Consider the following 17267-nt stretch of genomic DNA (forward strand, 5'->3'; position numbering starts at 1 on the left):
TGAGATTTCAGGACCATTGATCATGGTGGTGTGTATTTTAAAGATAAAAGTCCGCTGGTATCTTTGAATGACAGTTCGGACTCCAAGACACTAAATAGTCAGAGTCACCTTGAAAGGATGTAAACCCTGACTGAGTTTAGTAGGTTTCTGGTAACTTTCAAAAGCAGAGACTCTACCCCCATCCCAAAACACAGTACATACATTTTCCCTTCCAATATGTTGATTGAATCAAGATGGAAACTTTCAAAGAGCTGGGGAGGAGAGAATAACTCTTCAGCCACTCTGCTTGAGAGAACTAAGTCAAGTTCTTCTTAGATCCATGGAACTGAATTCACTCTCCAAGGGTGGAGAATGTTTGCAGGCAGGGGAGTTCCATGTGCTCCAGGAGACCTGCAGGGTAATTCTCTGCTTTTATGTTCATTTAAGACAGGAATAAAATTTTGACAGTAAGATACAGGTTATTTGGAAAAAAATAATCTAAGCATTTGTAAAATTTGATAGATTCTGGTGAATAACTTCAATCAATATTAGGATTGATTCAGAATGAATTCTCTGGTTGTGGAGACATTCAGTTGATAGAATGGTATGTGACTGTTGGATTTTGGCCAGGATTTTTAGAATCAGTGTATGTTTTTGGCAGCTACCTTGCTTGAATCTGATTGGGGGGGAAAGAAAGAGAAAACAGTAACTGAAAAGTTAATAAATTAAATTTAATTGAAATGGTTGTCTTTGGGGGCACATTTTCTTTTTGTACAGATATGTAGAGGTGATCATTTAATTGGGACTCTAAAGTAACTTTTTCATACAGTATAGAGCATTAAGCAGCTCATACAAGGTTTAAATAATGGTATGGACCTAACAGAAGCAGAAGATATTAAGAAGAGATGGCAAGAATACACAGCAGAACTGTACAAAAAAGATCTTCACGACCCAGATAATCATGGTGGTGTGATCACTGACCTAGAGCCAGACATCCTGGAATGTGAAGTCAAGTGGGCCTTAGAAAGCATCACTACGAACAAAGCTAGTGGAGGTGATGGAATTCCAGTTGAGCTATTCCAAATCCTGAAAGATGATGCTGTGAAAGTGCTGCACTCAATATGCTAGCAAATTTGGAAAACTCAGCAGTGGCCACAGAACTGGAAAAGGTCAGTTTTCATTCCAATCCCAAAGAAAGGCAATGCCAAAGAATGCTCAAACTACTGCACAATTGCACTCATCTCACACGCTAGGAAAGTAATGCTCAAAATTCTCCAAGCCAGGCTTCAGCAATATGTGAACTGTGAACTTCCAGATGTTCAAGCTGGTTTTAGAAAAGACAGAGGAACCAGAGATCAAATTGCCAACATCCGCTTTATCATGGAAAAAGCAAGAGAATTCCAGAAAAACATCTATTTCTGCTTTATTGACTATGCCAAAGCCTTTGACTGTGTGGATCACAATAAACTGTGGAAAATTCTTCAAGAGATGGGAATACCAGACCACCTGACCTGCCTCTTGAGAAATCTGTATGCAGGTCAGGAAGCAACAGTTAGAACTGGACATGGAACAACAGACTGGTTCCAAATAGGAAAAGGAGGACGTCAAGGCTGTATATTGTCACCCTGCTTATTTAACTTCTATGCAGAGTACATCATGAGAAACGCTGGACTGGAAGAAACACAAGCTGGAATCAAGATTGCCGGGAGAAATATCAATAACCTCAGATATGCAGATGACACCACCCTTATGGCAGAAAGTGAAGAGGAACTCAAAAGCCTCTTGATGAAAGTGAAAGTGGAGAGTGAAAAAGTTGGCTTAAAGCTCAACATTCAGAAAACGAAGATCATGGCATCCAGTCCCATCACTTCATGGGAAATAGATGGGGAAACAGTGGAAACAGTGTCAGACTTTATTTTTCTGGGCTCCAAAATCACTGCAGATGGTGACTGCAGCCATGAAATTAAAAGACGCTTACTCCTTGGAAGGAAAGTTATGACCAACCTAGATAGCATATTCAAAAGCAGAGACATTACTTTGCCAACAAAGGTTCGTCTAGTCAAGGCTATGGTTTTTCCTGTGGTCATGTATGGATGTGAGAGTTGGACTGTGAAGAAGGCTGAGCACCAAAGAACTGATGCTTTTGATCTGTGGTGTTGGAGAAGACTCTTGAGAGTCCCTTGAACTGCAAGGAGATCCATTCTGAAGGAGATCAGGCCTGGGATTTCTTTGGAAGGAATGATGCTAAAGCTGAAACTCCAGTACTTTGGCCACCTCATGCAAAGAATTGACTCATTGGAAAAGACTCTGATGCTGGGAGGGATTGGGGGCAGGAGGAGAAGGGGACAACAGAGGATGAGATGGCTGGATGGCATCACTGACTCGATGGACGTGAGTCTCAGTGAACTCTGGGAGTTGGTGATGGACAGGGAGGCCTGGCGTGCTGCGATTCATGGGGTCGCAAAGAGTCGGACACAACTGAGCGACTGATCTGATCTGATCTGATCTGATAAAATGCAAGTCTATTACAGAACATGTAGAAAAGTTTACATCTGATCTGGCTTGCCATCAGCTGTGTGACTTTTATGTCATAATTTCCTCTGCCCTCAGAAGAGAATAAAAATGCAAAGTAATGTAGGGGCTTCTTTTCAGACACGGTATTGATCTAATTCTGGTCTCTATGGGAAAGAAAAAGAGTTCAAGGTTTACAATGGTGAACATGAGTGTCTGAGACAGAAGCAGTCTCTGGTCAGCATTTATTTCTGTTTGCAATGTTAAGATGAATTCTCCCCAAACCATGCTGGTCTTTTGGGATAATTCTTAGTTTGTCCATCCAATCCTAGAAGAGGGTCAATCTGGGCTGGATCACCCAGAATGTTGGCTTATAATCCCAGTGAGGAGAAGATAATCCAGGTGAAAGTAGAGAATTTTTCTCTGCTTGATCCAAGAGTCTACACTTCTGTATGTATGAGTCACGGTCTATATGAACAAGGCTCAGTTACATTCTTATAACTCAGAACCGATTTCCTCACATTTAGCTTTAGTGGAAAAAAAAATACGTTATTAAACCTAAAATCAATGATTTATTTTTTCTACTCTTTTGTCCTATAAATGATATTAAATAAGGCTATAAAGAATTCAGAAGGATACAAAGAAAGTTGTTCAGAAAACTGCAGTTTCCTTTGCTAAGTCAGTTTGGCAGTAACATGGAGCAAAATCAAAGCATCCAAGCCAAAATAAATGTGCACAATGGAGCAATCAGATATGAGGTAATAGTGTGACATGCCTGTGGCTATCAGACATTCTTGTAAAAACCACAGACTTAAAATTTGGTCCTGCACCATTAAGCCACAGTTCTGCCAAGCAACAACACAACACGGGTTTTAAATCACTGTTGTGAGCCAAATGCAATTCCCACCCAAAACAATTAAATCTTTTACCAGAGGTCTGAGTCTGGGCAGCTTAAGGCCTGAGAATTACTTTGGTGGCATGGAATCAGAATCTCATTTCAGTGTGAAAATGAGATGGTTATTGTTCAGATCAGGAGGAAATGTCAGCTGCAAAATACACGGCAGTTAAGGGACTTGGATGACTTGAAATGATATTTCTTGAGGTTAGATTAAAAAAGGGCTAGCTGAGAAATTGGTAAGTTCTTTCTGATCACTGCATAGATCATTTTATACTGTTCATTTTTACTAATTACAGAAGTAATTCATACTTACTCAAGGCAAGTTGTCAAACCTGTAAGAATATGTAGAATAAAATATTACCTTAATCTCATAGCACTGGGTATAAACTATATATATGACATTTGATCACATATTTTTCTTTGATCCTTTATATGCACGCATACAAACAGCTACATCTGAGAGTATGTGTAAAATTTGGATCATTGTATATTTTTAGTACTTTGATTTTTAACTTAACACTTCTTTTAGTATCTTCCATCTTCCTGTATAGTCCTCAATAACAAGATATTTAATGCTTATATAATATCCCATTTGTCTGGCTGTACCCAAGATTTACTAAATATATGTTTGCTCTATATATTTTTCCCACTTACTACTAGTGTAAGTAATATTTTAGATAAAATGTTCACACCTCTGGTTATTTTTTAGGATAACCCTTTAGAAGTAGAATTACGAGGTCCAGTGTTGAGAACTTTTTAAGACTCTTGGTGTGCATTGCCCACCGTTTCCCAGAACGGTTATTTAACTCTGCTGACTTTGTGATTGTTTTGCTTACAGTTTACCAGGGGGAAGCAACATCTTCAATCAGGGGCCAGCCATAGCTCCTGAGGATACAGGCACTGAGGATACAGGAGTAAACAAAAGAAACCCAAACTCCTGTCCTTAATGAGCTTACACTCTGCTAAGGAGAAAAAAATGCAATAAGTAAATAAGATGTATAGGATATTAGAAGGTAATCAGTGTTATGAGGAAAAATAGAGCAAAGAAGGGAGACGAACAGTACGGGAGGGACAAGGAGAGGGGAGCATTGCACAGTGTACACATGTGTTGGGATACTGGAAAATTTTCCACCTTTGAGGACATTCACTGGTTTCCTGGAAACGGTTAGTTAGAAAGTAAACTAGAAAATATTGAGCTCCAAGTTAAGTATATGAGGAACTCTGGAATCTTTCACCATAAAAGTATTAAATGTAGATCTTTATTAGTTTTAGGGGATTCTTATTCTTTTACTTATTAATTTTTTATTTTATCCTGCTTTAATTCATCTATTAAAGACAGTTTAGTTATACAGCAGCAGGACAAATGTGACATTTCTATCTGCAATGTTGCTCCATTTCCTTTTCCATTATCTAATAAAGGAAGATAGCAAAAAAAAAAAAAAACAAAAAAAACACAGAGGGTAAGAGATAATAAGGAAAGAAAAATAAAGAAATAATTAGAAACCCAGGTCAGATCAAACGTCAGTTCCTTGTTGCAGGAAAACCTGCCAGGCAGAGTGGCTTGGTGTGTATGTTCCTCTAAGCGTCTTTCCAAGGGTCACCTAGTGGGTAACTCGGTGGTACCCTCCAGGCTAAGAGAATGGATTTAAATCCATGTAATTTCTGGATTTCCACAGTAGAAATAAAAACATCCTTAATTCTGTGTTTTGGGGGGAAAAAAATCTTTACTAACCTCCCCTTAATTCTTTGCAGTTGTATCACTTTTCAGAGACGCTTTTTTACATAGCAGAGGTCTCTTGTCTCCTATTTTAATTTTCACATGATTGATGTGTATTTCAAAGCAAAGTTAAGCAAAGAGATTGAAAGAAAAGTAGAAGATTTCTTAATCGTCTACCTTTCAAACTTAAGGTCTTCATCTCACAAGTTATTTTTCAAAGATCTAGGTTGTTTCACTATAAAGTTTTAAAAACCACATTTTTTTTTCCTGAGGATAAAGGAAAATTCGAACCATTTTCTAGTAAATTTACTATACATTTTTTTAAAACATAAAAATAGCTTTTGGAAATAACAGCTCTTGGCATGCTCTGAATTGGGAACAATTGCCTTCAGTCATATTCAGTTCTTTCTTCTCTTTTTTCAAATAGAATCTAATTCATTGTTGCAACCACAGACTTATTTTTCCCCCTTTTTTAAAATTTTTATTGGAGTATAGTTGATTTACAATGTTGTTAGTTTCTGCTATACAGCAAAGTGAATCAGATATATATATATATATATACACACACACACGCACACACACACACGCTCTTTTTAAGATTGTTTACCCACAGAGGTCATTACAGAGTATTGAGTAGAGTTCCCTGTGCTGTACAGTAGGTTCTTATTAGTTATCTATTTTATGTATAGTATCTATTTCATGTATAGTTATCTATTTTATATATATATATATCAATCCCAACCTCTCAATTTCTCTCTCCCTCCTTTCTTCTCCCCTTGGTAACCATAAGTTTGTTTTCTACACACAAACTTAATAAATTTAATTCAAGGTGCATGCATGCTAAGTCACTTCAGTCATGTCTGACTTTTTGCAACCCAGTGGACTGGAGTCTGCCAGGCTCCTCTGTCCACGGGATTCTCCAGGCAAGAATACTGGAGTGAGTTGCCATGCCTTTCTCCAGGGGATCGTCCCAACCCAGGGATCAAACCTGTGTCTTTTACATCTCCTGCATTGGTAGGCGGATTTTACCACTAGAAATTAATTTTAAATTTAATTCAAGAAAAGATTAATAAATCTGTATGCCCAGAGAGATGTCATATTTGCCATTGTCCCATAAATCTGAATCTATATTCCTTTCAGATGAAGGAAATGTGTCTCCACCAGTCTGGTCAACATTAGATGTGATGTAAAAGCTGACAGTAAGCAAAGTATATTGGGAAAGCAGTACCCAAGTCGAGTCAGACAGACCTGAACAAACTTGTCCTGTATCACATTCTAGTTAAGAGTCTGGCAGCTGGGAAACTGCTTTCTTATTTATAGTGCAATATTATTTTCATCTCACTAAAGTTTGTTACTTTTGAATAGGCATAAGGACTATGTTTTTCATGTAATTGTTGCTTGATATGGAGGCTACATTTTAAGGTGACAAAAAATTGAATGTAAACCAAAAAGTTCTGGGTGTTTAACATTTCTAAGGTCCAAGTTATTCCCAGTCTTGCTGGATCATTGTAAGAGATAATGCATACGAAGTACCTAGAATAGGGTTTCATCTATTATTGGTGCTAAAATAAAAGGCAAATATCACTGTTCAGTTCAGTTTAGTCAGTCGTGTTTGACCCTTTGCGACCCCATGGTCTGCAGCATGCTAGGCTTCCCTGTCCATCACCAACTGGACAGGTTGCCATTCATTAATCTCATCCTCTGTCATCCCCTTCTCCTCCTGTCTTCAATCTTTCCCAGCATCAAGGTCTTTTCCAATGAGTCAGGTCTTCACATTGGGTGGCCAAAGTACTGGAGTTTCAGCTTCAGCACCAGTCCTTCTAATGAATATTCAGGACTGATTTCCTTTAGGATTGACTGGTTTGATCTCCTCGTGTTCCAAGGGACTCTCAGGAATCTCCTCCAACACCACAGTTCGAAAGTATCAATTCTTTGGCGCTCAGTTTTCTTTTAGTCCAATTCTTACATCCATTCGTGACTACTGGAAAAACCATAGCTTTGACTAGACTGACCTTTGTTGGCAAAGTAATCTCTATGCTGTCTAGGTTGGTCATAGCTTCTCTTCCAAGGAGCAAGCATCTTTTAATTTCATGGCTGCAGTCACCATTTGCAGTGATTTTGGAGCCCCCAAAAGTAAAGTCTGTCACTGTTTCCACTGTTTTCCCATCTATTTGCCATGAAGTGATGGGACCGGGTGCCATGATCTTAGTTTTTTGAACGTTCAGCTTTAAGCCAACTTTTTTTTTTTTTAAACTTTACATAATTGTATTAGTTTTGCCAAATATCAAAATGAATCCATCACAGCACATACATGTGCTCCCCATCCTGAACCCTCCTCCCTCCTCCCTTCTCATACCATCCCTCTGGGTCGTCCCAGTGCACTAGCCCCAAACTTTTTCACTCTCCTCTTTCACTTTCATCAAGAGGCTCTTTAGTTCTTCTTCACTTTCTGCCAAAAGAGTGGTGTCATCTGCATATCTAAGGTTATTGATTTTTTTCCCATCAATCTTGATTCCACCTTGTGCTTCATCCAGTCTGGCATTTCTCATGATGCACTCTGCATATAAGTTAAATAAGCAGGGTGACAATATATAGCCTTGAAGTACTCCTTTCCCAATTTGGAACCGATCTGTTGTTCCATGTTCCAGTATCGCTGCTGCTGCTGCTAAGTCGCTTCAGTCGAGTCCGACTCTGTGTGACCCCATAGACGGCAGCCCAACAGGCTCCCCGTCCCTGGGATTCTCCAGGCAAGAATACCGGAGTGGGTTGCCATTTCTTTCTCCAATGCATGAAAGTGAAAAGTGAAACTAATGGAAGGCAAAAGATATTTCTGGTTACATGTCATTGCTCAAACCAGAGAATCAATAGGAATTATCTAAAGATATAAAGGCAACCAGTAGAAAAACATCAGATCAATAAAATTCTTTTTAATTATCTGAACATTCATTTAAAAAACATTTTTAGTAAGATGTATTTTAAAAGCATTATCTTGTATATCAATATACACAAATGTGATAAATATTCCTATTAAAGAAACTTGCAGATCGGATCATAAAGCAAACACAACTGTATGGTGTACATGAGAATCATATCTAAAGCAGAATTACTCAGGGAAGTTGAGTGTAAAATGATGGGCATAGGTATATTAGATAAATAAAGAACAAATATAGCAATTTACATATATATCAATATATCAAAGAATTTGGATAAAACAATTTAATTCAATAAGACAAAGAAAGCTACTTTATAGTGATAAAAATATAAATGAAGGACTGAACCTTTTATCACACTATAATCACAACTACATAACAGTATATGTACACATAGAGTCTGGAAGGAAACATGTAGATCAGAGTGCCGAGTTTATGATTTTTGTCTCTAGTTGTTGCACTGCCATTAATGTTGTTACAGTTAACAATAATGCCATGGGTAAAATTCTTAAAATGAGCATTGATTTCATATTTAGAAATCTAGGACACACACGTGCACACTAAGTCATTTCAGTTGTGTCCGACTCTTTGCAACACTGCGGACAGTAGCCCGCCAGGCTCCTCTGTCCGTGGGATCCTCCAGGCAAGAATACTGGAGTGGGTTGCTATGCCCTCTTCCAGGGGATCTTCTTGACCCAGGGATTGAACCTGCATCTCTTGTCTCCTATATTGGCAGCAGAGTTCTTTACCACTAGCACCACTGGGAAGCACTATTAATAGCACCAAGTTCCTTAGATATATCTCATTGTCAAAGGAAAAAATATGCATATTTCTTGAAGAGAGATTTGGAGATAACACATATTTTCCACTCAAAGTGTAAAAATCTTTACCACCAAAATTATTTGAGCTAAATTGTTCAACAGGAATTGCTGAGCCCATTCTAATTCAATTGTGCTGTGATGGAGCCATCGCTTTTATAGTATGCTTCAACAGTTATCTTTCCCTGCATTTTTACAGCAATATGAGAACTGGAGGCCGAACCAACCAGACAGCTTCTTTTCTACTGGAGAAGATTGTGTTGTGATTATATGGCATGAGAATGGCCAGTGGAATGACGTTCCCTGCAATTACCATCTCACCTACACCTGCAAGAAAGGAACAGGTAATGATTAACCCATCAGTAAGATATACTTAATCTGCATTTCAGTTATCAAGTAAATTCAGGAAGAATAAACGTCATTCTTTGAGACATAAGCTGGATGTCATATACAGCATCCTTATTGCTCTGGAACAGTTTACTTTCTCAATTTAATTGAAAAGTTTGTTTTCAGTAATGTCTTCATTTTAGATTTCAAGTGCTTAAGATAATAATGTAGCATTTATGTAAAAAAAAAAACTACCTGTCAGTATTTTTAAGAAAAACAACTGTCAGCCCCAAGGGCCCACAAATCTGTTAATTTTGATGAGGAAAGCATTAAAAAAAATTAGTTATCAAAAATAAAAAACTGGGATATACCATAAGATAATGTGAATTATTTTTTACTTAAAAATAAAAAAGACCACTTGGTGCCATTTGGCCCTAATTTGGTTCAAATTTATCAGTGGCTTAAAGTACTGCAGCTAAACAACACTGCCTGCCTTGGTGGGGGCTGTGGTCCCCACCTCATTGTGCTCCTCATTCGGACTTTCCCTCCTTTTTGGTTAAGCTCCTGGTCTTTATAGGCATTTGAGTTTTTCAATCAGTCCCTTAGAAGCTCAATCTATGCTCATAAACCACAAAACAAAAATACCATCCCTATATCTATTATGACTATTTTCAAGAAGTGATAAAACAAAAACATTTATAATATAAATTCTAGAATGAGGAGAATTGCTTAGTTGACATTAACAGATAAAATTAATGAAGCTGATTTTTCAGCATTTATCATTGACCAATATGTTTGAATTCTAAGCCATACTACGTAGATTTCTTCCTTAAAAAAAAACAACAAGAATTGCATCACAATTTTTAAACCTGGTTACAATTGATAATGGTGTTAGAACATGCATATTTAACTTCTAGACCCAGATTTTACCCACCTCAATTAAGAGTACAAAGCACAAATGCAAAATATAAAATCCATTTGACTTATTTTTTAATATAAAAATGATAAAACAAAAAATATATACTCTATAGATATTTTAGAAAAGACTTAAACACCAGTGAGAAATTCTGTTAAAACACAGAGAACAGTAATTTACACAAAGCTGAGTCGAAACTCAGTATCTGTGATTATTTCACTCTGCTATTCTCTTCTCTGAAACAGAATTTATTCTGAATATCCTTTCTGTGTGAGCAGCTTTCCTGACTATGTATGTTACTTTAGCACTTAAGCCTGTGAAAACAGCAAAGCAAGTTATTTGCTGTTTTCCCTGCTGTTTCCTGTTGTTCCCTAGTGTGAGAAGTCCTTAGTGAACTGTCTGTCTTTATCCAAATGTCATGTTTGCCTTCTTAGATCTCCAAATGCCCCCAGAGTCATACTTTTCGGTTTATGACGCAAACGTTCTTTTATCTCCAGTGTTGTTTCTTCCTATACTGGGGTATGTTACAGCAGCACTACTGACACTCTGGGCCCGACAGCCCTTGGTTGCGGGGGCTGTTCTGTGCCTTGCAGAGCGTTTGGCATCATCTCTGCCCTCTATGGCCTCCAAGGTGGCTCAGTGGTAAAGAATTCACCTGCCAGCGCAGGAGATGCAAGAGGCATGGGTTCGCTTCCTGGGTCAGGTATACCCCCTGGAGGAGGAAATGGCAACCCACTCCAGTTATTCTTGCCTGGAAAATCCCACGGACAGAGGAGCCTGGTGGACTGTAGCTCATGGGATCGCAAAGAGTCTGATACAACTAAGCAACTGAACACGCAACACTTCCCTCTATGCACTGAATGCCAGAGGCATTCTCCCCCACTCTCCATCCTCCTCTGCTTTGTGACAGCCATCCACGTCTCTAGCCATTGCCAACTATCCCTGGGGAAGCGGGAAGAGGAAGAAAACTGCCCCCGGTTGAAAACCACTGGCCTAGATCTAAAAAGGATTCACAAAAGCAGCATCATGGTATACATTTCCCAATGGGGAAAGATTTACAAAACATTAGGTCTACCTCGTTAAACGAGGAAGAAACCAAAACAAAACAATTCATATATTTTATCTCCCTACTGTCTGATTTTTATTTATGTAAACTTAATTCTTTGTTAATCTTTACCCTGAGGAATTTTATGAATTTTATAAATGTCTATATACACTCATTTCTCTTTACAGATAATTTATACGTCTTTACAGACCTAGGTAGTTTTAATTAATTACAAAGAAGAATTACATTATTTACAAAAGACATTAAAAAAAACAAACCTTAGTACGTGCCATTCATGCATCTTTGGAGCGTTCTGCAGGTTTTTTCCAATCCCATCCATTTATCTCCAAATCCAACCACAGATAATGACTTAATTCCCTTACTTTTCTCTTAAAAATGGTCACTTATGCTTGTATCTGTAAGCAAATTGTTTGGTTCTGCACATTTTTGAACTTTAAGTTTGTATTTTGTGCCTTGCTGTTTTTGTTCAGCATTATGTTTGTCAGATTAATCCACGTCATTGATGCATGTAGCTGTATTTCTTCATTGTTGCTGCTGTGTAGTATTACATTGTATGACTATATAACATTTTATTTATCAGTTCTACAAGTGGACATTTGGGTTATAGTCAGTGTTTTTGCAATTATAAACAATGTCACTATGCATATTCTTGAACTTGTTTGTGGTAGATCTCTGCAAGTTTCCATAGAGTGTTTCTCCAGGAATGAACTGCTGAGTCATAGGATATATATACCATCAAATTTACTAGAAAATGCCAAATTATTTTCCAAAGTGGTTGTACCAATTTGCACTCCCACCAGCAATGTGTGAGGGGTCCTGTTACTCCACATCTTCTCCAACATTTGATCTTATCGGACTTTGAAATTTTTGCCAGTCTGGTGGGTATAAAATGTTATCTCTTCTGATTTAACTTGCATTGTCTTGGATGATTCTTCTTGGAAATCTTTTCATATATGCATAGCTCTTCTTTTGTAAGCTATCTGCTCATTTCTATTGCTTATTTTGAAAGATTGATTGCTTCTCTTATATATATTGATCTGCAGGAGTTTGTGTTTTTTTTGTATTTTGTTTTTGTTTTTAATGTCCTAGTTTCTAATCCCCTGATAATTGTATGTTGCAAATATCTACTCCTAGTTTGTAGCTTTTCTTTACCCTACGGCATTTTTTGATAAATAGAGTTGTTTATTTTGTCGAGTTTTCTTTTATGCTTTAAGCCTTTTTGTGTCTTAAGAAATTCTTACCTACCCTAACATTGGAAAGATATCCTATGTTGTTTGCTAAATGCTTTATAGTTTTATCTTTTACATTTATGTATGTGTACCATCTAGAATTGATCTCCCATGGACTCTCTGAGGTAGGGAACCAAAATTTTTTCCATATGAATACCCAATTGTCCAAATGAAAAAAAACTGCCTTTTCGCTACTGCTCTGCCATGTTGCTCTGTCAAATATCAAGCATGTATATGTGGGTCTGTTTCTAGTCTATTTGCCTTTCCTTGCCAATACCACACTCCTTGAATTATTTTAACTTCAGAATAAGTCTTCGTTTATAGTTTTGGAAGAAATCTATACATTGCTTTCCTCTCAAATTTAAAGACAACTTTTAATTTGCCAGAATCAAGTATGAGTTATCTAACTGATATCATTGCTATCTCATTCTGATACTTACTGGTGTCTGGGCCCCAGTGTAGACTTTCCATATTACAATAAAAGAAGTGTAGATATGCAGATGGGGGTTATCATTGAACTATATATAGTGTAGACTATTAATTGAAAATAACGTATTATTATAGAATTCTCAGTTTACCTTCTAGGAATTTGTGAAAAGGAACTATATGCATAAATACTTCTAATTTCTTAGTTTTAGATAGCAGGATTTTATAAACTATTTTTAGGTTATGGCTATCTGAGACACAATTTCTTATGTGAATGAAAAAAATATGCCTGGATTGTGTTTTATTAAAGACAATTTTTGCTATAGGGTCAATACTTTCTAACTTGTTTTGTTAGGCAGAAGTAAATTAAAGAGCTAAATATTTAAGTTAAACCTGCATTTGTCACTGCAAAAGAATCTGGTTGTAAACAGCCTTCTGGATATGTAAATAAATTTAACATTCGCAACCATTTAATAGTCTTCCCAGGTAGCGCTAGCGGTAAAGAACCCGACTGCCAGTGCAGGAGACATAAGAGACACACGGGTTCAATCCCTGAGTCAGGAAGATCCCCTGGAGGAGGGCATGGCGATCCACACTAGTATTCTTGCCTGGTTATTTTAGGATGTTGACATCTAAACCTCTTGGTTCCGAGGTTTCTGGTAATCATTCTCCCATTGAAGATTTGCATTATTTCATGAGAGACTATGGCATACCCTTGTAGGCCTTGTGATGGCATTCTTAAAGTAAACTATGGGTAGGAAATGTCATTCAGGGAAATTATATTGAAGTTAAGTTATATTTTTATTAGAACTATATAGCAAAACACAATCACTTAGAGTTAAATTAGTATATTTTTAAAGCAAGTACGCTGATATGAGTAAAATTACAAATTAATACAAATGTTGTTGAATCAATTTTCCTACCTTCTTGAATTTCAAAATTACAAAGTTTTTTTAACTGTTATTTCCTTTTTACTATTTCTATCATCACTAAGTTTGTTGCTATTCAGAGTTTTTTATTGTAGGTTAAAAATGATGGTTATATATTCTAAGATTTACCTTTACTTACCTTTCTTAAGAGTTGAAATTTATATATATAAGGTAATTACAAAACTGAGGCATGAATACTATGTCCTGACTTGCTCTCTGTCTCCATAGAGAAGACAGAAAGAACAAATAAACATAATTGAACCTAGATGTATTTTATTTACACTGAAAAGTCCATATTTTAGAGCTATGTTGTTATTATACATTGTAAATTTTTTCAGAGAAATGGAAATAATAATTGTTAGAAATCTATTATTATTTGAAGTGAAAAGTGAAAGTGAAAGTCACTCAGTCGTGTCCTACTCTTTGCGACCCTATGGACTATACAGTCCATGGAATTCTCCAGGTTGGAATACTGGGGTAGGTAGCCTTTCCCTTCTCCAGGGGGATTTCCCAACCCAGGGATCGAACCCAGGTCCCGCATTGTGGTCATCTTCTTTACCAGCTGAGCTGCAAGGGTAGCTTGTTTGAAGTGAAGGCGAGGGGTAAATAAAACCATTGGGCTAGAGACAAAACCAATAGGCCACATAGTAACATGAGACAGATGCCTTTTAATTTGGAATTTTTTCAGAAAAGTAGCTCTTCCAAACGGACAAATGAATGTATAACCACATGCCTTATGGTTCCTTTAAAAAAAAACACACACACACACACAATTCAAGATGACAGAATCTGAGATTCAAACCAGGCCCAAAGCCTCAATGTTTCATTTTGTCTTGAAATTTGTCAATTTCTTAGTCTAAATGATTACTGAAGGTACTTGATTGGGTAAAATAAAGAAGGAAAGAAAAAAAAAGAAGAGTGTCTTATACTAACAGAAATATTTAGATTATTTGGAAATAACCCAATTTACTTTTCTTTAGTTGCTTGCGGCCAGCCCCCTGTTGTAGAAAATGCCAAGACCTTTGGAAAGATGAAACCTCGTTATGAAATCAACTCCTTGATTAGATATCACTGCAAAGATGGTTTCATTCAACGCCACCTTCCAACTATCCGTTGCCTAGGAAATGGAAGATGGGCTATGCCTAAAATTACCTGCCTGAACCGTAAGTGGTCCTTTAGAAAGAATGGACAACCATGCTATAACAAGTACTAGACACCCTCATTTTACGGCTACGGTATTGGTAGTTTAGGGTATGGAGCAAGTAATATTATTGTGTTTTCTTTTCTTTCTTTCTTTCCTTCCATGTAGCATCTGCATACCAAAGGACTTATTCTAAGAAATATTTTAAAAATTCCTCATCAGCAAAGGACAATTCAATAAATACATCAAAACATGATCACCGTTGGAGCCGAAGGTGGCAAGAATCAAGGCGCTGATCCCTAAAATGGCATACACATGTTTTCATCATTTCAGCCAAAGTCCTAACTTCCTGTGCCTTTCCTATCACCTAGAGAAGTATTATCAGTTGGTTTGGATTTTTGGAACACCGTCCAGTCCAGTCATTTTGGGTTGCCGTGCTCCCAAAACATTTTAAATCAAAGTATTGGCATTCAAAAAGAAAGCAAACAAAAGAAAGGAAAATGAGAGCAGAATGGAACCATTTCCAGCCTAATTTCTTTAGTTTTCTATTTGCCTCCAGTGCAGACCATTTTATAATGTATACCAGCCTACTGTACTATTTAAAAAGCTCCATTTCAGCACCAATGGCAATGTAAATAAGATGATTTAATGTTGATTTTAATCCTGTATATAAAATAAAAAGTCACTGAGTTCAAGCATATTTAATGATGATTACGGAGCCTTAGAGGTCTTTAATCATTGGTTGGCTGCTTTTTGTAGTTTGTTTAGGCTGGAAATGGTTTTCCCTGCTCTTTGTCAGCAAGACTGAAGACAGCTTTTGCTGGACAATTAACAAACACAAAATTTTGTAGGTCACTGTCCCATCTCCACCACAGGTACAGTTGGCTTCCATGTGATGCTGAAGCCTGGCTAATGGGATCCCAACGAAACTAGAGACTGCAACATGGAACTCTTTATTTTATATAATTTTTTTTTTGCTGCGTTCCTTTTTTTTTCACTTACAAGAAAGGCCTGAATGGAGGACTTTTCTATGACCAGGAGCATTTTCTAGGGGTCAAAGTGCTAATTATTAACTCAACTGGGTCTCCTTTTTAATGGCTTTCTTAACACTAACTTGCAAGATTACAGATCAACACATTTCAAATGGATATAGACCTGGGGTTCTGGAGGGAGGGGGTTTGTTAAAACAACACACATTCAAAGAAAGAAATTTTGTATATATAACCATTTTAATCTTTTATAAAGTTTTGAATGTTCATGTATGAATGCTGCAGCTGTGAAGCATACATAAATAAATGAAGTAAGCCATACTGATTTAATTTATTGGATGTTATTTTCCCTCAAACCTGAACATTGACGTAGTTGGTAGTTATTTTTCGGTTTTAGCCTTTATATTTCCCTCACAGTTTGGAATCGTATAATCTAGGTACTCTGTCCCTGATTAAATAATGTGATGGATAGAATGCATTAAGTGTTTTATTATAAAGAAGAGTGGAAAAGTGTCTAGCTTTCAGCAAATGGTGTTTGCCCATTCTAAGCAAGGAGCACATATATAGAAATAGTATGGGCATTGCTTCTTATTAGGTGGAGTGTATGTGTTGAAATTTCTCCCTATCTCTTCCCACTCCATTTTCTCCCCTTAATTTGAATAAAATGACTGCTAAAGATGACTTTGAATTATTATCTGCTTAATTTAATGTTTAAAGAAACCCTGTGATGGAAAGAAAGCATTTAGGTGTCTTTTCCTAATTTTAGTTTAGAATGATCTTGAGAGCTCAAGATAAAAAATAAAATGCGAATAGAAAAAGAGCAGACCCAACAGGGATTCTTTTTCTCAGAACCTCTTTTGACTAGAAGGAGCTACAGTAGCCACAGTCATACACCCTGTCTTTAGGCAAGTTTCCTCGGTTGCTGTGTTAAATGTGACCAACCTTTGGGTGTTCTAGAGCACAGAAGAACTCTGTGTCTACCTATGAGGTTTTTATTTTTCCTCTTTCATTACAATGCACATAATACGTTCCTGTATTTATATTATAACATGTATAGTGTAAAATGTGAATGATTGTTTTTTTTTTGTGAATGAAAATCTAAAATCTTTGTAACTTTTTTATACCTGCTTTTGTTTCACCAAAGAAACCTAAAATCCTTCTTTTACTATACTGTGACTGGTCTGGTTATTTACATTTTTTTATATTTACATGTATTTATTTACATATTTATAACTTTAAATCCTAATGTGTACCAACATTTTTACATTCTAGATCTATCATGGAGTATAAGCTGCTGGCTTGAATGAAATGATTTTATGGCTAGCAGAGAGATGATTATAAATGTCCCTGCAAAAATTGGAGATAGTAATTCTGATAATGTTTACAACCGC

General features: G+C 36.8%; 1 protein-coding gene across 1 annotated transcript in view; it reads left to right on the top strand.

Annotated features, from left to right (window-relative positions):
- Positions 1-17042, top strand: part of VCAN (versican) — a 121135-nt gene extending 104093 nt beyond the window's left edge. Inside the window, 3 exon segments of the mRNA XM_005903753.3 lie at positions 9053-9197; positions 14727-14909; positions 15056-17042. Of these exon segments, the coding sequence (XP_005903815.2) occupies positions 9053-9197; positions 14727-14909; positions 15056-15183 (456 nt within the window). The 3' untranslated portion in view covers positions 15184-17042.
- Positions 17043-17267: the final 225 nt, after the last annotated feature.

The sequence above is a fragment of the Bos mutus genome, chromosome 7, assembly GCF_027580195.1.
Source record: "Bos mutus isolate GX-2022 chromosome 7, NWIPB_WYAK_1.1, whole genome shotgun sequence".
In the NCBI taxonomy this organism is placed as follows: Eukaryota; Metazoa; Chordata; class Mammalia; order Artiodactyla; family Bovidae; genus Bos; species Bos mutus.